At 42.1% G+C, this 27324-nt stretch overlaps 1 protein-coding gene across 1 annotated transcript in view; it reads left to right on the top strand.

Moving 5' to 3' along the window:
• LOC126266677 (lachesin-like) overlaps nucleotides 1–27324 on the top strand; it is an 890041-nt gene that overhangs the window by 702544 nt on the left and 160173 nt on the right. The window contains exons 3-4 of the mRNA XM_049971099.1: nucleotides 9832–9956; nucleotides 10046–10231. Of these exons, the coding sequence (XP_049827056.1) occupies nucleotides 9832–9956; nucleotides 10046–10231 (311 nt within the window). The remainder of the gene's footprint in view (nucleotides 1–9831; nucleotides 9957–10045; nucleotides 10232–27324) is intronic.

Genomic DNA, 27324 nt, shown 5'->3' on the forward strand with positions numbered 1-27324 from the left:
AAATCTAATAGTCGTGGGGGACTTGAATGCAGTTGTAAGGGAACAGTAGAATAAAAGGTTCATGAGAATACGGGCTTAGGAAAAGGAATGAGAGAACAGAAGGCCAATTGAGTTCTGTGACAAATTTTTGCTAGTAATATTACTCTGTTCAAGATTCACGAGAGGAGGAGGTATCCTTGGAAAAGGCCGGGCGACACAAGAAGATTCCAGTTAATTACGTCATGGTTAGACAGAGGTTACGAAATCAGATACAGGATTGTAAAGCATACTTAGTAATAGATATAGACTCATATCACAATACAGTGATAAAGAGTAGGCTTCAGACGTTAGTTAGGAAGAAACAATGCGCAAGGAGTGGAATACCGAAGTACTAAGGAATGATGAGATACGCTTGAAGTTATCTAAGGCTATAGATACAGAAATAAGGAATAGCTCAGTAGGCAGTACAGTCTAAGAGGAATGGAAATCTCTAAAAATGACCATCACAGATAATGAAAAAAAACATAGGTACAAAGAAAGTAACTGCGAAGAAACCATGGGTAACAGAAGAAATACTTCAGTTGATAGATGACGGAAGAAAGCACAAAACTGCTCCGGGAACATCAAGAAAACAGAATTACAAGTCTCTGAAGAATGAAATATATAGGAAGTGCAGCGAAGCTAAGACGAAATGGCCTGCATGATAAATGTGAAGCAATCGAAAAACAAATGATTGTCGGAAGGACTGACTCGGCTTACAGGAAAGTCAAAACAACCTTGGTGACATTAATAGCAAGGGTGGCAACATTAAGAGTGCTACCGGAATTCCACTGTTAAATGCATATGAGATAACGGATAATGGAAAGAAAACATTGAAAGTCTCTATGAGAGGGAAGATTTGTCTGATGCGATAGAAAAAGAAGCACGAGTCAATTTATAAGAGACAGGAGATTCAGTATCAGAGTCAGAATTTAAAAGAGCTTTGGAGGACTTCAAATAAGGCAGAAGCGATCGATAACATTCCATCAGAATTTCTAAAATCAATTGGGGAATGTGTAGAGTGTATGATTGCGGCAATGTACCGTCTGACTTTCCGAAAAATATCATCCAGACAATTCCGAAGACTGCAAGAGCTGACAGGTGCGAGAATTATCGCACAATGAGCTTAACAGCTCATGCATCTAAGTTGCTTACAAGAATAATATACAGAAGCATAGAAAAGAAAATTGAGGGTGTTCTAGATGACGATCAGTTTGGGTTTAGAAAAAGTAAAAGCAGGAGAGAGGCATTTCTGACGTGCGGTCGATAATGAAGCAAGACTTAAGAAAAATCAAAACACATTCACAGGATTTGTTCAAATGGTTCAAATGGCTCTGAGCACTATGGGACTCAACTGCTGTGGTCATCAGTCCCCTAGAACTTAGAACTACTTAAACCTAACTAACCTAAGGACATTACACACATCCATGCCCGAGGCAGGATTCGAACCTGCGACCGTAGCAGTCGCACGATTCCGGACTGCGCGCCTAGAACCGCGAGACCACCGCGGCCGGCACAGGATTTGTTGACCTGGAAAACGCGTTCGACAATGTAAAATTGTGCAGGATGTTCTAAATTCTGAGAAAAATGGGGGGACGGCTAATAAACAGTATGTACAAGGGCCAAGAAGGATTAATAAGAGTGGACGACCAACCAGGAAGTGTTCGGATTAAAAAGAGTGTAAGACCAGAGTGTAGTCTTTCACCCCTACTGTTGAATCTATACAACGAAAAAGCAATGATGGAAATAAAAGAAAGGTTCAGGAGTAAAATGAAAATTCAAGGTGAAAGGATATCAATGATATGAGACGCTGATGACATCGCTATCCTGAGTGAAAGTGAAGAAGAATTACATGATCTACTGAATGGGATGAGCAATCTAATGAGTACAGATTATGGATGAATAGTAAACCGAAGGAAGACGAAAGCAATGAGAACTAGCAGAAATAAGAACAGCGAGGAACTTAACATCTGGACTGATGCTGACGAAGTAGATGAAGTTTAGGAATTCTGATACCTAGACAGTAAAATAGCCAATGACGGACGGAGGAAGGTGGACCTCAACAGCAGACTAGCAAATGACAAATGGCATTACTGGCCAAGAGATGTCTACTAGTATCAAACATTGGCCTTAATCTGAGGAAAATATTTCTGAGAATGTACGTCTAGGGAACAGCATTGTACGGTAGTGAAACATGGACTGTGGGAAAATTGGAACAGAAGAGAACCGAAGCATTTGAGATGTTGTGCTACAGACGAATGTTGAAATTGGGCGGACTGACAAGTTAAGGAATGAGGAGGTTCTGCCCAGAATCGGAGACGAAAGGAACACGTGGAAAACACAGACAAGGAAAAACGACAGGATGATAAGATATCTGCTAAATCATGAGAGAATGACTTCCATGGTACTAGAAGGAGCTGCAGAGCGCAAAAACTTTAAAGGAAGGCAGATATTGGTAAATATCCAGCAAATAATTGAGGAAGTAGGTTGCAAGTGCTAGTCTGAGATGAAGAGGTTGGCGCATCCTAACAACCATGGATAAAATTCGATGCTTCTAGACTTCCAAAAAGCTTCGATTCGGTACCACCATTAGAAGTACCAGTGAGAGAGAGAGAGAGAGAGAGAGAGAGAGAGAGAGAGAGAGAGAGAGAGAGAGAGAGAAAGAGAGAGAGAGACAGAGAGAGAGAGAGATGGAGGGTGTAGAGGGAGTGGGGGTGGAGTAGTGGTTGTGAGAAAGATGTTCATATGGAATATGGAATATGTGTGCAACTGGAATGATTACTTCCTCATATGCAGGACGCTACTATGAATAGAGAATGAACCATTGCTCAATCATAGACACCTGCCTAGTAACATCAGTCACCCGCTTCCACCCTGATACGGCATCGGTGTTTCTTGGGATTGACTCAACTAGATAGCCAATGCCATTTGAGATGATCAGTGATAACTAATCAGCCATGGACTGTTAACAGGTATTGGTCTAAGTTAGATTCAAGAGACGTGTCTTTTGGTGGAGGTTCAAATGTGTTCAACGGGTCTGAAATCAGGTAACCTAGGGGTTCTCCGAACCTCGTTCAGGCCCATGAAGTCTTTCTCAAAGCAGTACGACGTGTTTCGCCAACAAGCAATCAGTATACTGTCATACCAAAGCTGCACGGTGCCAGAGGGTTGATGAAGAAGAGTGGACGTATGCACATGAGACCGCAGCTCGTGCTTCTAACCCAAACCTTTCTATGCTTCGACCGACCACTGGCTATGTTTCTGTACTTAAGATAGCCTCTGTGGCTGAATGCAGGGTTGACCATATGGGATAGTTCTTCCTCTATCCGCTAGCACGGAAAATGTTTTGGACGAAATGGCAGCTGAATAATGCCTCTACTTCTCCAACAAAATTACAAAATTAGATTCAAAGTAACTTGTCATTTGCTGAAGCAATCTGCGATAACCGACTGTGATTCTTGTTATCATCACTACTTGTCGACGATAGCTGACTCTGGCTTTGGTGACTTTCACCGAACGGAGGTGTTAAAGATACATCCTTGACAAGGTGATACACCAAAAGGACAGTGTCAGCAAGATCTTTGAGATGGGTGCTTATCAAACCCAATGACCCTGTGTCTCTTGCTAGCTCTCTGATCGGCTGTCACGCTGACGGCCCGTACAAGGTCTGACGACATTCCAGTCTCGTAACATGATGAACTACTCGATTCAGGCCACCCCTCGATAAAAAAAAAATCGACTGCATTTAACTTTATTTCTTGGGAGTGTTGTTTCTAGTGAGCCTCGGGGAAGAGCAACAGAGCTGTTATTTTTTCTTTTGTAGGTTCTTTATCTGGCGATTAGTTGTAACAAACGGAGCTAATATCTATAAAGAGTGAAATCCCACAATAAAATTAGTATTCCACGTTATATTCTGCGAACAAAGAATGAAGGGCAACAGAGATATATCCTTAAAGGTTTTGCTTGGTGTCCCACTGCAGAGTGTTAACAAAGGTACGAGCATATGCAATAGGTTCCCCGAGTGGCTCGAAGAGTTCTTAAGAAATACAATCCATTACGTTGTCTACGATGACGAGTGTTCACCAGAGACAGGAGTATCGTCAGCAGTACGATAGGACCCCTATTATTTTCTGTAAACATAAATGATATGACGGACAGGGTGAGCAGCAATCTGCAGCTGTTTGCTGATGACACTGTGGTATACGAGAAGGTGTCGCCGTTGACTGACTCTACAAGGATACAAGATGAGTTAGACAAAATTTCCAAATTTGTGTGATGAATGGTAGTTAATGCTAAATGAAAAAAGTAGTAAGTTAACTTATATGAGTAGGAAAAATAAACTAGTAATTTCGGGACACAGCATTAGTAGTTAGGTTCGACACAGTCATGGTACCATTACGTTGCAGAGCGTCATGAAACGGAACGAGCATGTAATTATTGTAATAGGGAAAGCAAATGGTCGAGTTCCGTTGGTTGGGAAATGTTTAGGAAAGTGTGGTTCATCTGTAAAGGAGACGTATTTTTACATCTGTAAAGGGGGCGTATATAATCCTAGTTCTATCCATCCTGGAGTACTGCTGGAGTGTTGGGAATCCTCACCAGACTGGTTTCAAGGAAGACATGGAATTTCTTCAGAGGCGGGCTGCTAAAAGTGTTGTCAGCTGTTTCAGTCACCACGCAAGTATTAGGGATATGCTTCGTGGTCGCCAATAAGACGGCTTTCTTTTCAAGGAACGCTTTGAGAAAATTTAGAGACCGGGCGTCTGCAGATGACTGCAGAACAATATTCTCCTGCAGTCCTCGTACATTTCGCGCAAGGAACTCAAAAGACAACATATGAAAAGTTAGGGCTCTCACAGAAGCATATAGACAGTCAATTTTCCCTCGCTCTGCTGCGAATGGAACAGGAAGGGAAATTACTAGTAGTTGTACAACGTACTCTCTGCCACGCACCCTACGTTTGCTTGTGGAGTATAGATGTGGAGAGATAATTCTGATTAAGAACTGTTTCCTCCCTTCCCCCTCCCCCCTCCCTCCTCCCCCTCCCAACTCCTGCCACTCTCCTATTCCCCCCCCCCTCCGGCCGCCAGTTCTGTTATGAATCGAAGTCCGTTGCATAAAACATCTTCAAAGGTATGATTACTCAATGGTGTTTTAAATATTTAGCGTGAAGCATAGAAAACCACAATGGCCGAGGGCGCAACACCCTACTTCTGTTGGATTTATTAATTTAAAATTACAGAGTAGGTCAATGAATAAAGAAAAAGTCAGAAAAAAAGAAGTCTATATTCTGTAAATGCTTGTGAGAACACATATCCAGAGCTATCAGAGCTATACGTCGTAAAGCAATATAATTTTGTAGGTACATACAATGTTATGTGGGAATACTGCTTGAAAAAAGGTTTTGCGAAAACAATTACAGATAAAGAAATAATGAATTAAAACGACTTGTGCGATGCTGCAGATTAACTGTGTGAATCGGGAAAATATAAAAAGAGTTAAAACTTTTTGATTTCATTATTTCGTAAAGGTTTGAAAATATGTGTAAAACTTGTTAGAAATCGCTAAGTGCTCTCATTCTTAAATACTGGATAATTATGCGCTTGAGGAGTTCTGCCTCTTCAGGACACGTAACGTTAATTCTTTTCTTATTGTTTTGAAAGTTTAACTTAGCAATACGCCTTTTAATGAGTAGCATTGGCAGCATTTTAAATCTATAGATTAACTGAATAATTATGTCAAATACTGAAAATCAAATTATCGTTCCCCCTCAAAGCCATTAGAAAGGCATGCTGTTTTCTTTTCTTTTTTTTGGGGGGGGGGGAGGGTTGGGCGACGGATTTAAACATTTAGTGGTAGAGATCAGGCTAGTGAAAGATTGGCTAACAGAAAAATATATTCTTGTCCATTTCATCAAAGTAAAAGTATTGCTGTCTTCGAGCACACGATTAAATCAGTCAAATTTCCTGATAACAACAAAGTTAGTAGTAGAGCTCGTATTTTTATCCACAATCACATCGTAAAATACTCGTGCATTCCTGAAGTATCGTATCAACAAAGGTGGAAAATGAGGCAGCAAAGCAATAATAATAATATGCGGTATCAAAATTCAGTTCTACATTTCTATTTTATTCCGAAACAGTATGTATCAGCCAAATTCTCAAAATGTTCTTCACATGTTTATCTGTTAACATTTTTGTACATAGAAATTAACTTTCTACATCATAAGAAGTGGCAGGTGCACAGTTAAGTGAAGAAACTTCAGAGACAGTCAGATCAATTTCAAAGTCCTTTACATTTTCGCTACACAATATTTTTTGTCAACTTGATAAACTCAGAGTCAGAACTTGATCCGACAGGTTTTTGATATTCTTTTTATCTACAACACCCACTTTTCCGTAGGATAATTGCAAAGATTTTTCAGCCAGTTTTCAGAGGTTCCACCAGTTACTTGTAGCTCTTGTATCTTGTGAAATGTTCTGTGTTCCGAAACCCCAAAGTGAGACATAAAAATATAGTTCTATATCCATTTATTAACAAAATAATCTTCTTCAGCTTAGCACAAATGGCCTCCTTTGACTGATATTGACGCCCACCACAAAGTGCAGAAATGTCAGTAACCTGGAAGAGAGTCAGAGTAGACGAGAAGTCCGCTGAATGCTTGTAACACAGACCTATTACTGAGGCCCACAAAGATATTCTCTGTGATACAGTACAGCCCAAGTTCACGCTCCCACTGGAAGGCGTAAGCCTGAAAAGAATAATACTTAAGGTTCCAACAAGACCATAAACAATTTCCAAGTCCCTTCAATCTCACCGGACGAGTCTGCGAGCACGTCACCAAACTGGAGATGAAGGTGGTGTACAGACGGAAACGGTACTGGCCCGAAGCAGAGGGCATCAGTTGACTGAATGCAACGTAACTGCCTGGGCCGGGGCCAGTGTATTCCTAAATACTCGCATGGCGGAGGGATACCTGCGTTCGACTGACAGCACGTGACAGGTTCCGCAAAAGGAGTGACCCCTGTCACTGTTCTGCGCTTCACCTGCTCTCGTACGAGAAGGCCTCTGCCGAGCGGACTGCGAATTTCATCATATCTCGCTGCTCTGTACAATCATTGACTCACAGGGGCAGTGCTTGCTGCAGCCCGCCTGGCACAGGTGTATTGCACGGTGGTCTCGGCGCCTGTTGGCATCTTCTACACGACCGCTTGCAACTTCATTGTTATCGCAAACACAACCACAGAATTTGATTTAGTGTAAATTAGCTCTTGCTTCATGTCTGTTTTCTTGAATGTCACTTCCATTTACTTAATACAAGCTGCATCAGTGTCCTCAACAGCATCTACGACCCAAACCCAGAATAAACACGATTAGGGTATAATAATTTAAAGCTTTTCTGTTGATAAAGCACACAAGTGTTATCATCAACAAATTTTCCGGAATTTACTTCCTCCTAGTGACTTATTGTTGTCAAATTTATTACAGTAGAAGATGGCTTCAATATGCAGGTCCCCCCTCTGGATAGGATATGTTGTAATGGCAAAGCTAAATCTGACTATGTATCTCTAAATGTGGCATCTCGGACAAGTGCTTTAGAGAATATCTTAAGTAAGAAAAAATTCAACATATGAATTAATTAAAGATATTGGAGTTATAAAACCTTTGTATTTTGGGCGTTTCACTAACTCGTTTTTGGAGACTACCAGAGAATTCATATTGTCAGATGTTAGACCTACTGTTTCAGCTACGCCATGTACTGCATGGGCTAAAGATGTAACGTGCCTTAGGTTACGATAAATATTTTAATTACTTTCCCCTACAACGTGTACGGGGCAGCATCGATTAACAACAGGACCGTTTCTAGATTTAAATTAGTGACAAAAAACATATAATGACTTCTAACAACGTCTACTTAGCCGACGTAGGGCACTTGAGATCATTATGAAGTACAGACTGCCACAAAAGTAGAAAAATTACTCATGTATTGCGCTTTTGACGTGATTTGTGTTATATAAACATCAACAAGAGGTGTTACCACACCAGTTATTGCAATATATTATAATGTGACTGAGCGTCCCGTTCCCTAATCAATAAAAGTTTCAGTTTCTCCGTGTAACAAGAATTTCAAGAAAGAGTTTAATTGCACTCGAAATAAGCACCAAAACATCAAATTGGCTCTTGCTTGGAAAGTGGACGATGTCGGATTTAATTTTTGCAACGTGGTGATTTAATTTCTGGATATAATTCTATTTACAGTAGAATATTTATTTTGTCATTTGTCTGGCTTTGAATTGAGTAGATATCTTTATTGATGTGTTTCCGATTTCCACGTCAGAGGAAGGTGAGATGTAAGTGCCGGGGACAGAGGAGAGAGCGCTTTTGCTTTGTTCTGTTTTGTTGGACGAAGACGTGTGCGTGAATCAATAATTCGTCTTGGTTATTTGTCCGTATTATTTCTAGGAGAAAGTGCTACATTGTGTAATTGGTACATTAATCCAGTTCTCTTGCGTGATAACGTCGACGAGAGTAATTTAAAGTCACGGAGAGAACACAAATTACACTTTGGTATAGGACGCGCTCAGACGCATTAGGTGCGATTGACTCTGCCGAATTAATTGAAAACATGCAGATTTCAATAGTCACGTGATAGACAATAGTGTGGCGCGTAAATAACTAGCGGAGATTTAAAGACTCACCCGTGCTAAGTATTAAGATATTGAATTTTGAAATAATCGGCAGTACGGAGTAGCTTACTGATTCCGTTGCTACTATGAATGAATCATTCAGCACAATCACAGTTGTATAGGAAATCACACTATTTAAGATGAGTGGATGTAAAGTAACTGTAGTTTTATTTCAGAAGGATTAATAAATTGCAGTTCGACATATTCAACGTTGTTCGATTTTCTTAACGTAAAACCAGTCTTTTGAACTTTCAATGCCAGTACACTACATACCTGTCGGAATTTTGGTGAGAGTGACCTGACTTTCATTAGAAGAAAAAAGAACATTGAATAAAAAATACAAATGCACACCATGATACTAACTGAATAGTCACGCTTACCGAAGCTCTAAGTGCCGTTCTCCCTCGCTCCTTCCCTTAGACGTGCAAGCCGGAAGACAAGAAGGCACGACGCCAAGCGGTTCAAGTGGTGATGCGAGAGAAGGAGGGGAAAAGCGGTTCAATATGCACCGAGGCCAGAAAATAGATATAATCTTTATCATAAATATCTGATTTGATTCAATTATTTTGATCAAATCTTGGAAACATGGATTTACTCTCCAAATGACCGAAATGCAGAGATGAAAGTATAATATATCTCGGTGGAAATTCAGGTTCCGATAATTAGATGTGGTGTGTAACGACCTTTTATGGTCAGTTATAGGCAGAGGTAATGTCAGATTACGATTTATTGTCAATAAATTAAATCAGTAAGACGCCTTGCAATGGTTTATTAATACGAGAATACCACTGATATCTTTTCTGTTTCTGCTGTCGACAGCTAACCGTGTTAACCCAGTCCTAGAGTCAAAAGTTACGAAACAAAATAATATTATTTTCAGCACGCTATAGCTGTTTCCGTGTGCAGCTAACAGGAACGGCAGTATGACCATGCAACAGAAAATGTATTTAGTGAAGAAATTTGCTAGCTATGAGTTACCTTCTTTTCCCGTTATGTCCGGAAGGTCCTCTTGCAGTTGTCTTACCCCCACATTTCCTCAACCCTACCTCCTCTCGCTATCTCAACCTGCAAATCGTGGAGTTGCAATGCTACGTGAAGTTGACAGGAGGATAAACGTCTGTTGCAGGCGAGGTGGTGTTGCAGCCCGACGAGCCCATGCCGGAGTTCCTGGCGCCGCTGGAGAACCTCACGGCTACGCAGGGCCGTGACGTCACTTTCACGTGCGTCGTCAACCACCTGGGCAAGTACAAGGTGAGCGTCTAAGCCCCGCTCCCGGTTCCCAATGCCATTGCGTAACGCTGAGCGCTGGGCTGTGAGCTGTGACTGCTGCGCTGACGCAGGTGGCGTGGATCAAGTCCGACTCCAAGGCGATCCTCGCGATTCACACGCACCTCGTGGCGCACAACCCGCGCCTCACCGTCACCCACAACGGCCACAACACGTGGAAGCTGCACATCAACAACGTCCACCAGGAGGACTCGGGCATCTACATGTGCCAGGTCAACACGGAGCCCATGCGTAGCCAGGTGAGTGCCTCGCCTCGAATGCACTACTGTGCGTGGCAAGCACCGCAAATACTTCTACATCTGCATAAAGACTCTGTAAACCACTGTAGAGTGCATGTCGGACGATGCGTGGATTACGCCCTGCACGATGCTAAGTCGAGGAACATCTTGTCATAGCGGTAAAGCTGCACAATCGGACAAATATGAGAAAAACAATCAAGATTCGATGATTGCAAATTATTTCATCTATACTACTTCTGAAACTTAAATAGCTGACCCCAGATGGTTGTATTTCTGCGAGGTACCACATCGCGGATATTATATTAAAAAACTAGAAACCCGCCTCGATTGCGAAAAAAGCACCTAGTGTTAACCTAGGTTTCGGCGTAGATGACTACACCTTCTTCAGAACAATAAAACCCACAAGTTTTTTTAATATATTAGCCAACGATTTCTGACGCGCTGCGATGTTGAAGGTTCTTAAATTGCGAATATTTGTGGCGGATCCGACCAACCGATTCCACTAACTTACAGTGCCCGCTTGCTGGATCTCCTCTTTCAGATATGCCGGGACCGAGCCCTTGATATGTTGCGTAAATCGATGGATTTTCGTGATTTATCCACGAATCCAGGACTGCAGCTAGAGGCCACGGGATACGGATTTCAATAGCTGTGACTGTGCCTCGCCAAAAGCACTTTGTACGCTGAGGTCTTTTTAGACGTTACTTTAATTGTACTGAATTTCTAGCAATTTGTTTTTATCGTCTGCAGGAAGTTACTATGTACTGTAGTAGGAAGAAAATTCTGGCAATCGTCTGCGATTTGTACGCTATGTACTTATGTATTTCTCAACAAAAAGCGCGCAAAATGCGTCAAAAATGGGTTTCCGAACATTCCAGACATTTACATCTGATTCAGAATCTTAGGCTTGAGAATCGTGAAGCTTACACATGCTAGATATAGGATCTTCTTAATCTTTGTATAGTTCATCAGTTCGCAATATCTGTAAAATAATGGTAAAATAATGGACGGAACACAGTTATTGGTAATACAGGATGGTAATAATACCTGCATCACTTTATTGGCACTTGCCATAGTGTTGTTTCATTTCCTCCACTTTGCCGTCTCTTTCAAGAGAAGCTCTTGTCTGAAATTACTGAAGGTACTTTAAATCCATCCCTCCAAATACAAAAAATGCATATTTTGTCAAGAACTGCACTTCGTTTCATTGAGCTAAAATTTCATCAGTGGCCCATAATGAAACATTTTTACGACTTGCCTTGCTTTGTAGATCAAAAAAAAGTTCGTTAGAAAAAATGACTATTTTGCATACGTCATTTTATGTCAATCAGAAAACGAAGGTTTCTTGCACATTCTTGAGGTATTCCTTCGTTTGACAGTTCTGTTTTCGGCAATACACTTATTGATGTGAAATATGATAAGCAAACTGACGAAAGTAGAATGAATTTGATCTATAGTGGATGCTGTTGAAAACCGTGACTGTTCCTTTATAGGTTGTAGAAAAAGTTCCGTTACCAGTCATAATTGTAACTGGAAGTGGAAGTTTTTCTACAACCTGTGGACGAAATTCGGAGATAAAACACCGGAAGTAAAACATTTTGTGTGGTGTCACCGCCAGACAACACACTTGCTAGGTGGTAGCCTTTAAATCGTTGGTGGTCCGTTAGTATACGTCGGAACCGCGTCTCGCCCCTATCAATGATTACAGACCGAGTGTCGCCACACGGCAGGTCTAGAGAGACTTCCTAGCACTCGCCCAGTTGTACAGCCAACTTTGCTAGCGATGGTTCACTGACTTCAACGCTCTCGTTTGCCGAGACGATAGTTAGCATAGCCTTCAGCTACGTTATTTGCTACGACCTAGCAATGCGCCAGTATCCGTACTATTGATATTGTGAATCATGTACCATAAAGAGCGACGTTCTCCATTAATGGATTAAAGTTAAGTATTCCACCAGCTACGTCCGTTTTTCTCAATTCTAATTCCCTTGTCATGTTCTAGACCTCACGCCAGCCGGCGTGAGCTAAAACGCGTACATTTCGGCCTCCTTTAGGTACGGGTTGGCTCTCCTGCCAACCACAACATTTTGTATCGAACGATTTTTAGATAAAGAAAGCAAATGAAATTGGAAATATGTAGATTACAGTCTACTGATAATGTTGTAGCTCAGTCAAACTAAAGGTGTTTATAGAACCTAGGGGTAACAAGTCTAACACTCCGTCTCTGAATTGCTTCCTATAATCCGACCCGATGAGGTTCCCAAACACTCGAGCAGTACTCAAGAATGAGTCCTACTATTCTATATGTTTCCTAAAACTCTCGCAATGAACCGAAGTTGACGATTCGCCTTTCCCACTACAATCCTTACGTGCTCGTTCCAGTTGATACTGCTTTGTAACGTCACGCCTAGATATTTAATCGACCTGACTGGGTCAAAGCAGCACACCACTAATGCTGTATTCCAACTTTAGGAATATTTATTTCTCGTCACAGGTTAGTTTTTCTTCGGCGCGAGAGAGTTACAGAGATACTCAAGAAACTGCACTAGCACAAGTTACAAAAGAGATATTGTGACTCAGAGAGGTTTACTATTGAAATTTCGAGCGAGCACTTTTGGGGAAAAGCCGCAAAGCATATTATTTTTCCTCACTGCTAGTATACAAGCTGACCAAGATGAGAAAATTGATAAACTGGAACTAATACAGAGGATTACCGTCTACCGTTCTTCACACGCCCAATTCAGGTGTGGGACAGGGAAGAGGAGATCAATTTTTAGTACCAGAAGTACCCTCTACCACACACACTGTTACGTGGCTTTTGGAGTATGATACAGCTGTGAATTTAGATAGGGCACTGTTTTTCCTACTCATCTGCATAATCTTACATTTGTCTACTTTTAGAGCTAGCTGCCATTCATCACACCGACAAGAAATTTTGTAATTTTTTCGTTTTCCATCGTTCCTTAGGTGCTTCAAAATTCATGAAGGACGGTTTGCTTTTTTCCATACTCGTTTAGCTTCTTTTATTTATGAAGCGGACCTCGGGGAAGATCAGTTTGGATTCCGTAGAAATGTTGGAACACGTGAGGCAATACTAACCTTACGACTTATCTTAGAAGAAACATTAAGAAAAGGCAAACCTACGTTTATAGCTTTTGTAGACGTAGAGAAAGCTTTTGACGATGTTAACTGGAATACTCTCTTTCAAATTCTGAAAGTGGCAGGGGTAAAATACAGAGAGCGTAAGGCTATTTACAATTTGTACAGAAACCAGATGGCAGTTATAAGAGTCGAGGGACATGAAAGGGAAACACTGGTTTGGAAGGGAGTGAGACAGGGTTGTAGCCTCTCCCCGATGTTATTCAATCTGTATGTTGAACAAGCAGTAAAGGAAACAAAAGAAAAATTCGGAGTAGGTATTAAAATTCATGGAGAAGAAATAAAAACTTAGAGGTTCGCCGATGACATTTTAATTCTGTCAGAGACAGCAAAGGACTTGGAAGAGCAGTTGAACGGAATGGATAGTGTCTTGAAAGGAGTATATAAGATGAACATCAACGAAAGCAAAACGAGGATAATGGAATGCAGTCAAATTAAATCGGGTGATGCTGAGGGAATTAGATTAGGAAATGAGACATTTAAAGTAGTAAAGGAGTTTTGTTATTTAGGGAGTAAAGTAACTGATGATGGTCGAAGTAGAGAGGATATAACATGTAGACTGGCAATGGCAAGGAAATAGTTTCTGAAGAAGAGAAATTTGTTAACTTCGAGTATAGATTTAAATGTCAGGAAGTCGTTTCAGAAAGTATTTGTATGGAGTGTAGCCTTCTATGGAAGTGAAACATGGACGATAACTAGTTTGGACAAGAAGAGAATAGAAGCTTTCGAAATGTGATGCTACAGAAGAATGCTGAAGATTAGATGGGTAGATCACATAACTAATGAGGAGATATTGAACAGAATTGGGGAGAAGAGGAGTTTGTGCACAACTTGACAAAAAGAAGGGACCGGTTGGTAGGACATGTTCTGAGGCATCAAGGGATCACAAATTTAGCATTGGAGGGCAGCGTGGAGGGTAAAAATCTTCGAGGGAGACCAAGAGATGAATACACTAAGCAGATTCAGAAGGATGTAGGTTGCAGTAAGTACTGGGAGATGAAGAAGCTTGCACACGATAGAGTAGCATGGAGAGCTGCATCAAACCAGTCTCAGGACTGAAGACCACAACAACAACAACAACAACATTTATGAAGCATCTTCAGTGACGATTTACAGCATTGTTCGTCCATATGTGCGGTCTTAGAGATTTATTCATTCGAGATCCATGCTCCAGCTGGCCGATTTCCGTCGTTTTTTCACCGACATTTATTATGACACATCACTTGCACTTTTCATTTTATGATCAACATATGTGTGTTTACACATACAGTTAAACACACACATGTTGATTACAACACGAAAAGTGCGAGTGATGTGTCATATTGTGAGTGAAAAAAAGCCGTAAATCATCCCGCTGGAGGACGGGAAACGAATGAACGCTTCTGCAGGACCACATATATGGGCTAACAACACTGCAAATCGCCACTGAAGATGCTTCATAAATAAAAGAAGCGAAACGCGTATGGCAAAAAACAATCTCTTCTTCATGTAGTTGCATAGATTGGCTAAACATTTATGAAAGAAATTTTGTTTAAGTCATCTAGTATCCTTCTACAGTCACTCAACGACGACCTCCTCCCGCACATCACAGTATCATCTTCATTGTCACATCATTTATGTAGACGGAAAATAAGAGCAGTACGATACTCCTGTCGACCACCTTGTCTGTGATAAACAGTCGCCGTCGATGACAACCTAATGGTTCCTATTACTTAAGAAATCTTGGAGCCACTCACAACTGGGAACCTATTTTGTGCGCTCGTACATTTGTTAACAATCTGCAGCGGGGCATCGTGTCAAATGTGTGGACATATGTGGAATCTGTCTGTTCCCACTGATTCATAGTTCGCAAATGTCGTGTGAGGAAAGGGCAAGCTGAGTTTCAATCTAGGGTGGCTTTCTAGAACCGTCCTGATTTTTCACAGAAGCATTTCCTTCTCAAGGAATTTGAACGGAGAATAAGTTCAAAACCTCTGCAGCAAACTTATGTCGTGGATATTTACCTGCAGATTTGCTGGTCCGTTATTTTGAACTTGCTATTTACAGGATTCACCCGAACTTGTTTCCAGTCTTGGTATTTTGCCCTGCGCTAGTGATATTCGATAAATGCAAGCTGAGTAAGGGGCCAATGACGTACACTACTGTTAGTAATACCGAATTAGGGCTCCATCCTGACCTGGCGACGCCGTCCGGAGTGGCCGTGCGGTTCTAGGCTCTACAGTCTGGAACCGAGCGACCGCTACGGTCGCAGGTTCTAGTCCTGCCTCGGTCATGGATGTGTGTCATGTCCTTAGGTTAGTTAGGTTTAATTAGTTCTAAGTTCTAGGCGACTGATGACCTCAGAAGTTAAGTCGCGTAGTGCTCAGAGCCGTATGACCTGGCGACTTGCTTGTTTTAGATACGATGTATACATGCTTTTCCGAAGGAACTTTGCATCGTACTTATGAACAACACAGGCTCTGCAGTATCGTATTTACCCGCCGAAAGCGGGCAAGGACATTCACTTAAAATATCTCCTTTACCGCGGAATACACATAGTGCATCCACGGGTTCCGGTTGTAGACAAACGGTTGACGGCATATGGAAGCTTGGGACTGGCCGTGAGTCGTGCTCGGATAGTCTAAAGGCAAGGCGACAGCTCGAGGTAAGTGGCAACTCCGGGTTCGAATCCCGGTCTGGCACAGATTTTCGTTGTAGCCATTCCATTATACGGCTGAGGGTTGGCCTTATTCGCAAATGCGAAACATTCATAAACACACATCAAAAAAGTCTTACAACATCCCGGTTCCCTGAACTCCTGAAGACGGACGTTGTCTGAGGATGTTGTACCACAGATACAGTCCCTTTGACTGTTCAGTAATGTCACGCAACACAACCCAAAAATGTAAACAACCATACACGAGCTGCGCCTATTACACGGAGGGGGTCCGACAGCCGATCAGTTCGATTCATTCCACAATGAAGGAGGTACACGGCTAGTGTCGACTGCAGTTCAACCATTCCTAGACGGTCAGTACAGAGGTTCGATAGTGCCAGGAAGGGCTCTCAACAAGGGAAGTGTCCAGGCGTGAACCAAAGTGATGTTTTTCGGCAATGGAGGAGATACAAAGAGACAGGAACTGTCGATGACATGCCCCTCTCAGGCCGTCCCAATGGCTACTACTGCTGTGGACGACCGCCACCTAAGGATTATGGCTCGTTGGAACCTTGGCACCATCGCCACCGTGTTGAATAATGCCTTTCGTGCAGCCACAGGACCTCGTGTTACGACTAAAACTCTACGCAATTTGCTGCATGATGCGCAACTTCACTCTCGACGTCCATGACGAGGTCCGTTTTTTCAATCAAGATACCATGCAGCGCGGTACAGATGGGCCTAACAACATGCCGAATGGAACGCTCAGGATTGGCATTACGTTCTCTTCACCGATGAGTTTCGCGTATGCCTTCAATCAGAGAATCGTAGGAGACGTGTTTGGAGAGAATCCGGTCAGACTGAGCACCTTAGACACACTGTCCAGCGAGTGCAGTAAGGTGGAGGTTCCCTGCTGTTTTGGGGTGGGATTATGTGGGCCCTACGTACGCCGCTGGTGGTGATGGAAGGCGCCGCAACGGTCGATTGTGCAACCATATCGGCAGCATATTGTTGAGGCATTCGTCTTCATGGACGTCCATTCGCACCCCTATAATGCACATCTTGTGAATGGATTCCTTAAGGATAACGACATCGCTCGACTAGAGTGGCCAGCATGTTCTTCACACATGAACCCTATCGAACATGCTTAGAATAGATGGCTGTTTATGGATGACATGTTCCACCAACCACTTTGAGGGATCTACGCTGAATAGCAGTTGAGGAGTGGGACAATCTGGACCATCAGTGCCTTGACAAACTTGCAAATAGTTTGCCACGACGAATACAGGCTTGCATGAATGCAAGAGGACATGCTACTGGGTATCAGAGGTACCGGTGTGTACAGCCACCACCTCTGAAGGTTTCACAGTATTCTGGTGCAACGTGCAATGTGTGGTTTTCATGAGCAATAAAAAGGGCAGAAATGATGTTTATGTTGATCTCTATTCCTATTTTCTGTCCAGGTTCCTGAACCCTTGAAATCGAGGTGATGTTTGTATTACTTTCTTCAGCTTTTTCAATTGAGTTTCTACGCCAGCGATGCCTATTACTATGTCCTCCATCTGGGCGTCCGATCTACTCGTGGTAGCTACGAGAAACGTAAATCTTCGTAGACGGTCTGGCATGTTAATCCTACTTCTCCCGAATGCAAGGGCACTGTTGTAAGAATTACGAAATCTCGTTCAGTGTCAGGTTTCGATGTCAACTACCAACTTTGTGACCTATTCTTCCTTCTTGTCCTATATGACCGAGCATTCTGTCCATCGTTGTACGTTAGTACAGCCACAGTTCGTAACAATGACTGAAATTTCTCCTATGGGTAGAGTCAACGCAGAGATCTGTATTCTATCACAGCGTGGCTGAAGGAGAAGTTTTGGCTTAAGAAATTCCACCGGTATTACATATGCCGAGCTCATTTACTGGAAATGCTGTTACGAATTGGAAAGGGCTGGAAAGTTTTAATTCAATTCGTTCAAGTAGGTCCAAGGAATTAACTGATAACGTAGCTCGAACTCTGAAATATGTTGTACGAACCAGTCGTCTCACATCCTTGCCAACTACTGCAGTGTACTTCTGCTGCAGCTCATGTACAGATGGCAGTGACAGAACGACCTGCCAAGACAGAACAAAATGGCTCCGAGCAATATGGGACTTAACATCTGAGGTCATCTGTCCCCTAGAACTTAGAACTACTTACACCTTACCAACCTAACGACATCAAACACATCCATGCCCGAGGAAGGGTTCGAACCTGCGACCTTAGCGGTCTCGCAGTTCCAGACTGAAGCACCTAGAACCACTCGGCCACACCGCTCGGCCCAAGAGAAACAAGATCAAGTTTTGGTGGTCATTCTGCTGCCCATATGCCGCACATAGGCACGACCGACTGACGTCACTTACACTGGTGAGAACCGCAATATTATTGTGCTGGGTATCTGTGGGAGGTTGGTAACGATATTTCAAAGTGCACTCACATGGGAGCTTGTGAGCTTGATAGATGTCTGGAAATTGTTTCGTTGTGGCGATGGTGACATTCAGTAGTGATCATGGAAAGTCCTGTAGCTTGTAGTACGAATTATATCTTGAATTCTTCTTCCTTTGTAATCATGCCAATTCTGCAGTTCATGGTTTCATGATAATCGAAGAAAAACAAATGTATTTGATAGGGCGTCCTGCCCAGCGCCAGTCATCAGATGGATGAATTATGTAAGTGTACACTGTTTGACTTTTCGCTTATTAACTGGATGGGGTACTTTATTCGGTCCTTTAATGAAATAAAGGTATTTGGTCCTCCAATACCTGAGACAAATGAATTACTATTTGTCAGATCAATGATCAAGGAATGGATTTGAGTACAAAGTGAAGTAATGATCACTGTAAACTCGTTTTGATAGTCTTTACTTCTTTGCAAAGAAGTAACGACATTTCACAAGAAAATATTTTAGTGATTGCTGAAATTTGTAAACTAGTAAGTTGGCCAACTTGAATAAAGGATCTGGAATGATAATTCAAAGTCAACACATATCGGAACATAAAATGACTCCCGCAGAGATCGTTGGTTAGTACACAGAGATAGAAAATGCTACAGAAAGATTTTGTGCATCTAGTGCTGGAGTTGAATTCATGATGAATTAAGTGTAAATATTTCTTTGAATTTAAAACTGGAATTACTGCACACCGATGTGTATTATTTGTCTTCCCTTACAGTAGCTTCACTGTTGCGGTTGTGCCTCACTGTATTTAGAATCTGCAAGTGATGATTGCAGAGGCTGCAAAATTACTCACTGGGTCAGTACCAGTAGCTCTTCTCTGCGAAAGCCAATGTTCAGCCTTAGCTGGATTAGAGCTTCGGCGTCCCATACATGCAGTGTCAAAGCAGAAGTGTGGTCTAAAATTGATGCGTATCAGAGAAGTGACTATCTGCACAGTGCTTCAGACATGGAAAACTTTGAGGTCTGGAGTTTCAGCATAGCGTAATTTTGATTGGCACAATACTCACCGATAAGATATTGTTTTAAAGACACTGGTCTCCCTTCCATACTCGGACTTTAGGGAGTTAAACATTTAAAAAAACGTGTTAGTCTTGGGGCACCAAGTGTGTCCACGCTTTACTCCGTTTTCCCCCTTTCTGTGTGGGCTGATTATTTGAAGTGCAGTCGGTCTCTCTTCTTCCACACATAGATTTTTTTATATGAACCAGCAGGAGTTGTCTTTACGTTTGTTTAAACAATCATTTAGTTTGACGTCTCTCGGTCGGGTTCCGGCGTGTCACGCCCCACGAAGAAGTCTCAACTTCTATTCCTGTTCCACTTTCTAGGATGCTATCTCAACAGCCCATGTTTTTCTGAGAAGTTTGACTTCCCGCTGGGAGCTGCTGAAAAAGCACTTCTCCCAGGTATCTGACCATCACGTGAACGCACTACGTGGACATCACCTGTTAAAAACAAACTCTGTTGACAAGCACAGTCCTGGGATGTACTGTGCACTGTCCGATATCAGACTCAGGGGGCCTTCTGTCACTTTGCTGTTTCTTTCTGTCTCTTTGTCTCTCCCTCTCGCCTCCAAAAAACAAAACAGAGCTCCCTTCAGACGGAGAGGTAAGAGCACAGTCCTGAGAATGGCGTGTGTTAGACTCCCTGGGGATTATACAACTAAAACAGAATTTCTCGCTCTTACCAGCGTTCAGCTTACTTTCCCAATGACCTTGCATGTCGCTATGAATGCAATTAGTATACGAAATCAAAAATCAAGTGTTTTGGCAGTGACTAGTTCTGATTCATATTTTATAACCCAGAGAGGATTAATTCCAAGTTAAGGTCATTATCTTTTACACATTTTATACGTCAATTTGATTTAAAGGGACGGGTAATAACTGGAACGTCGATAGTAGTTCACTTCGACTTGCCTACCTCTAAGGCAACATCTTCCCAGCTACCTGAGGAAGAAAACAACCACTTCCTGCGTTCCATGTATAACAGTTTAGTGTTAGGACGCTCTCAGATTTCAAGTCGTGGTGGTTACAATAGCATATCGTCGATGCTGCTAATTACACAGCTATTGCGTTTGGAGTGACTAGTTGCACACATCTCGAAAATTTAAGATTGCACCCTAATGAATCAGTCTAACTTGATTAGTTGATCAGATCTTTACACGTATTTAATTAGTTTATGATTTATCCCGGACATTCACTTTCTACATACAAAAAGAAGGTGCTAACTGAACAGATTTTTCAAGGGGTTTTGATTATTTTCCCAACTAGGTAAAAAGTGTAAAATTAAAAAGACACAATACATTGTGAGCATACAATGTTATAATGTACCATTCTAATGATAATGTGTACAGGTCCTGTATTTTAGTTGTTGAGGGTATTCTACTACACCACTGTAGCCCAAACATCTGGAGAACGTATATGAACGTATATGTATCAACAACAAAGAAATGTCGTGTGACTATGGCCTCCCGTCGGGCAGACCGTTCGCCAGGTGCAAGTCTTTTCGACTTGACGCCACTTCGGTGACTTGTGCGTTGATGGGGATGAAATGATGATGACGACTAGGCCAAGACAACACCCAGTCCCCGAGCGGAGAAAATCCTCGACACAGCCGAGAATAGAACCCGGGCCCTTAGGATTGACATTCTGTCACATTGACCACTCAACTACCCGAGGCGGACTATCAACAACAGAAACACTTAATTTGAAGTGTTCTCTTTGTGTACACTGTGTACACCGTTACACTGGAAAACAATACTACTGAGATACAATATCTGTATATTGAGGCAGAAAATTTGCAATGTGTATAAAGTTTTCTAATTATGCAAATGCGGCATCTTTTAATGACGTTCACTTAAAATACTGCCGTACTCTATTCCAGCTTCTACAGTTCTCCTTAGGCACTCTGGCTTCACAGTTAATGTTCACTTTTTGTTAAGATTTCTGCAATTACTTTCCCGACATATAAACTGATGACTTTCCTGTTGGGTCTGCAGTCTAGTCTTGCAACCATCCAGGCATGATTATTTCCATGGGTCTGTCGAATCACTACCTTCAGATGAAACAGCTGTTTGCTGAGCTCGTCGAACTGATTGGTGTCATGAAAGGTTTCAGTTTTACAAGCCGCAGAAGACTAGCAGCTTGTATGCCAGTCATCTTTGCTGCTGCTCCTCCAGAGCAAGTCAAGGTACAGTGGCCCAGTAGTGAAAGCTGGTAAAATGAATGAGTCTGGATCATGTGTCACTGTTAAACCATTCCATCGTCCGATTGAAACACATTCGTTTTCAGCGTGAGATAAAACAGTTTCCAAATTTTACTAAAAGGGTAATGTTGTCGTTATTTATAACAGTGTCCTCCGCCTCCGCCTGAAAAGCCCTCGGAACTCCCAACGGTACCGACCGCGCCATCCTCATCTGATAGGAGTCATCGGATGTGAATATGGAGGGGTACGTGGTCAGTGCACCACTCTTCCGGCAGTTGTCATTTTTCATGACCGGAGCAGCTAATTCTCAGCCAAGTACCTCCTCAGCTGCTGAATGCACCCCGATTGCCAACAACGCTCGGCAGCTAAGACGGTCACTCATCTAATAGCTATTTATAACAGTGCCTGCCAGCCCAATTTCGACTGATTCCTTTAAAACACAGTCCCTACTGAGAAACGCAAGGCCTCCATTTGTATCTTGTCATTTAACATACGCGCCACTTTATAAGACACTCTACTTCCGTAAGATACTTGTCAGAAATAGATTAAGTTACCTCGAATTACCTCATTATGGCCGCATTTTTGAGCTGGAAAGAGCTGTAAATTTGAAAATTCTAGCCAAGCAAAGACATAAAATGTGTGAAATAGGTATTAAATTTTTTATATTTCATGTTGTTTGACACAGAAATGACATTATGTTGCAAATCATTTTGTTCAGATTACTGTATGATTCACTGTTATTTTTTTCATTTTGCAACCATATTGCAGTTTCAGCCCTGTAACCATTTTGCATCAATTTATTTTTGTCACCTTTTTCAGTTAGTTACACTGCAGTACGTATATATCAGGAAAATTATGTACTTTTCCATAGAGACATCGTCATATTGAATCACGCCTCACCTCCTCAGAGTTATTTAATGAATATTATTTTATCACTCTTGTCTTAATTAGAATAAAATCCTGCCCTACGTTGCGTCACTGATCAATTATTCCGGCAGCATACGTACATCAGTTAGCACCGAGAGAAGGAACCAGGCAAAAACTAACTTCGGCAATGTAATATCCAATAGCCTATCTACAACAGTAAATAGTGGTCTAACAGGATCCGTGAAATAGAACACCTACCTTCTAATGCTACACACCCGACGTCCACCCGCAGTTTCTCTGCCTATTTAACCAATCTGCCCCTTGCTGTGGTGGGTATGTTCTTATCCTGTGGTCCCATATGCGTACCTAATAAAACCTGACGTGAATACAACAATGCTCTGAAACTGGCAGGTATCAACATCGACCAAAGCACAAATCAGTGTGCTAAAATAAAATTTATTACTGCATTCCTCGGTCCTTTAGTTGACTTGATGAGTTGGTGTACTGACGTTACAAAATGTATGTGCCGTGCGGAGTGGACGTGCGGTTTGAGACGTCATGTCACCGATTGCGCCCCCCCCCCCCCCCCGGTGGTTAGAGGCCTCCCTCGGACATGGGTGTGTGTTTGTGTGGGTGTGGGTGTGTGTTTGTGTGGGCGTGGGTGTGTGTTGTTCTTTTTCTTAGCATAAGATAGTTTATGTTAGTTTAGTGTGCAAATCTAGGGAGCGATGAACTCAGCAGTTTAGTCCCTTAGAAATTCACACACACACATACACACACAACACGCGCGCGCGCCCACACATTTATGCAAATTTGACAGTCCCACTCACCACAATTCAGGAAGCATGCGATACTGAAACTAATAGCTATTTAAAACACAAATCAGGCCTGCGAAATTAGCCATTCGTAGATAACAAAATCACTTTTCTGCTCTGTCACGCAGGACTTAGACAAGAGATTGTTAAGATAGTTTTTGAATCTGCCAGCAATAAGTCACACAATTTCTCCAAAGTATAAAATACCCTAACCCCACAGTTCCGAGCAGATAGGAACCAGCGTCAATCTACAGGAACAGTGAGCCAGTGAGCCAGTACAGAACCTCTAGCATCGTCCGACATAGCGACGTTTGTTTCGGTGGTGACGTGTGGCGCGCCGTAAACCTTATTCCATTAACCTTTTTCCGTTTAAGTCTATAGACATTGTCACCAGCAAAAATTTACAGCGTGACCGTAAAGTCCCTCTACAGCTTCGAATTTTTTCTTTTTTTTGCAAGGGCAGTAGCTGAAATATTCTAACAACATTTCTTTTATTGTAATCATTGTTTATAAAAATATTTTGACAGTGTTTAATACATCTCTACAAGGGCGCGTTCAGTTGCGCAAAGGACACCAAGACGGTACTCGATTTCTTGCCATGTTCGCTGTAGCATAGCGTCATCAATGCTGGCAATGGCATTACGAATCCTTTGCTTCAAGTCAGCAATGTCCCGTATCTGTGTTTGATACACGATATCTTTTTACATACCCCCATAATAATGTCCAAGGAGTGATGTCTGGCGAACGCGATGGTCAAGGAACTGACCCATTCCTCACAATACATCTTTCTGGAAATGTGTCATTGAGGAACTGGCGAACATGCAGTCCCCAATGTGGTAATGCACCATCTTGCTGGAAAATGACAGCCGCTTGTAAGTTAATTAGTTGTACTACTACATATTCGGTCAGAAGGTCGAGATAAACATTTGCAGTATTTGCCGACTCGTTGAAGAAAAATGGACCAGTTATTCGGTTTCACGTGATTCCACACCACACATTCACTTTTGGACTATCCCGGTGAAGCTCTCTAGTCACATGGGGGTGTTGAGATCCCCAGATTCTCACATTTTGTCTGTTTAATGTCATAGAAACATAAAAAGTTGCCTCGTCACTGAAACGAACTCACTTGAGGAACGTTTCATCCTCGGAAAGGCATTCCAGCATGTTGAGAGAAAACTCTGTCCGTCTTGGCTTGTCATTTGGCTCAAGTGTCTGTAACAGTTGCAGTCTGTAAGCCTACAGCTGTACGTCCTTGTGGAAGATCTTATGCACCGTTAAACGTGGTAGTTGCAACTATCTGGGAGCAGTGTGAATGGACTTCGTAGGTGAACGAGTAAAGACGTTTAAAACGCGATCAGTGTTTTCCTCGGATGTTCTTGGTCACCCACTCCTCCCTTTATCCAACATTGTCCCTCTCTCCATAAATGTTTTGTGCCATGCACGGACTGGAGGGCGTGTTGGTGGATCTCTTTCATACTTAGTTCTGAAGTTTCGTTGAGTCTGAAAATACGATTTTGTCTCGATAAACCATCACTCAAATTGTGATTTCTCTTGAGGAGTTGCTATTAAATAGAGGTTAGTTCCTGCCATCAACAGAGTACCCGAAACACAAAATTTTTGTGCATATAAAAACTTTAGTAAGCAGTGATTACAATAAAAGGAATTTTGTTGAAATATTTCAACAACTGCCGTTGTAGTACAATTTTGAAGTTATAAAGGGCCTTTGTGGACACCGTGTATTTTGAAATACTATTTAAAAGCAATGCCTACGTGACTATAAATGTTCGATTTAATAAAAACTCGAAGAACTGATATAAAGCTTAAGCTGTAACTAATGTGGACAGTCAGTACCTGATGCTTTCTCTTCTAAACAATTCTCTATCACTCCTACCTATAAATCTTGAGCTTCTATGATGCCAGAGAAACCACCATACCATTTAATTTCCTATAACAGCTTTAGTATCCTAGTTGGTTTTTCCAATCGAAGCTCTTTCGGAACACCCTCTGAATTAATTATCACTTCATTCTTATAAAATGTGTTTCTAAATGGACTTCTCTAATTGTTCATTCCGTGGACTCGACCATCGGCGTTTGGCCAAGGAGCGTCTGACCTCCAAATCATCATCTAAGTTTTAGAATTTGCCATTCATATTCTTACCCCGGTCTTCCAAAAACTTTTCATTAACGCACTCTGAATCCAGCTAAGATGACGTAGTGTCCTTTGGCGTTCGGCCACAAACGTTCAAATATGTATGAATTTCTAAGGGACCAGACTGCTGATGTCATCGGTCCCTAGACTTCCACACTACTTTAAACTAACTTAAACTAACGTATGCTAGGAACAACACACACACCCACACCCGAGGGAGAACTCGAACTTCCGGTGGGAGGGGTCAGTTCTGCCACACTTCCAGCATGACAATGATCGGCTTATGCTTCCACGCGATAGCAAAAATTCTGATCCCAATAACTGAATAAAATTTAAATATGTTGTGATATACGGCTCCAATTACCAAGTGATTTTCACCAAACACTCTTAAATAAACGACGGCTTTCATACACGTTTTGTTAAAACCTCCTCCTCTTTGCACTCCATTCTTATGCTTACTGCAACAAAGAGATCGGCAATGACCGATATCAGTAACTGTACGTCTCATTGTCACATCTCAATGTTACAGCGTAACATAACGATCACTGATTGGTCAAGCAATGAATCTGATGTTCTTGACATATACACTGACGGAAGAAGTGTCGCAAAAAAAATGAAAACTGGTAGGCGTATTTATACACCTGAAAGATGATGTTTATTCACATTTCATACCAGTCGCTTAAGAATGGCGCTAGGGTAGCGGCTGTACATGGATGCAAATCAGACTTGATTTAAATATATGCTGTAACGGTCGTGAGCGTTAGTTACTTGTGAGACTGTCCATGGTGAGTTGCTTCTGGTAAAGAATATCTCTAAGGCGACAGAGACGTTATTATCAACAGCTTAGTGAGTTTGGACGAGGTCGTGTGAATGGCTACGAGACGTTGGATGTACTTTTTGTGATACTGCAGAAAGACTTGAAAGGAATATGGTCACTGTGCACGACTGCTGGCATCCTTGGTCACGAGAATATATTTGGTTACAAGGAGACCAGGCTTCGGGTGTCCATGCGGAGCGACTGAGAGTGACGACCATGTTTTTCGGCGTGGTGCACTGGCACATCGTCCTGTATCTGCAACAGCAGTTTTAGCAGCAGTTGACACCACAGTTATACTTCAAACTGTCATAAATCGATTACTTGAAGGACAGCTCATGGCCAGACACCATACAGGGAGCATTCTACCGACCCAAACCATCGCCATTTACGAATTCAGTGGTGTGAAGCGAGAGCTCATTGGTGGGTAGGATCAGCATTATTTTACTTTCTAATGGGAACTGGTTCCGCCTCGGTGCCAGTGATGGCCGTGTGTTAGTCAGAAAGACCCCAATTGAGGGCCAGCAACCAGCCTGTCTCGACCTAAGTCTGGAGTTATCGTCTGAAGTGAGGTTTTTGTGTGACAGTACACTCACCTTTATCCCAAGAATCTTGACTGAAAATTTGTATGTTAGTCTGCTGATTCGACCTGTCGTGCTACCATTCCTTAACAGTACCCTGCGAGAGTTTTCCTGTAGCAAACCACTCGCCCGCATACAGCTAAGCAGAGCGTCGACATATTGTCTCGTGCTGCTCGATGACCAGATGTATCTATGCTTGAGCATTCACGCTTGCATGCTTGCATTCAACATTCTGATGGAGGCATAACTTATCAATGTACTAGCATCTTGCATTTGTAAAGACTTATCTAGGACCTGCATTAACCTGTGATCTTGTAATGGTAATAACGTAAATACGTGACCTAGACGAATGTCTTGCAGAAATTTCATTACTCTACTTT

This window comes from Schistocerca gregaria, chromosome 4 (genome assembly GCF_023897955.1).
Source record: "Schistocerca gregaria isolate iqSchGreg1 chromosome 4, iqSchGreg1.2, whole genome shotgun sequence".
NCBI lineage: Eukaryota > Metazoa > Arthropoda > Insecta > Orthoptera > Acrididae > Schistocerca > Schistocerca gregaria.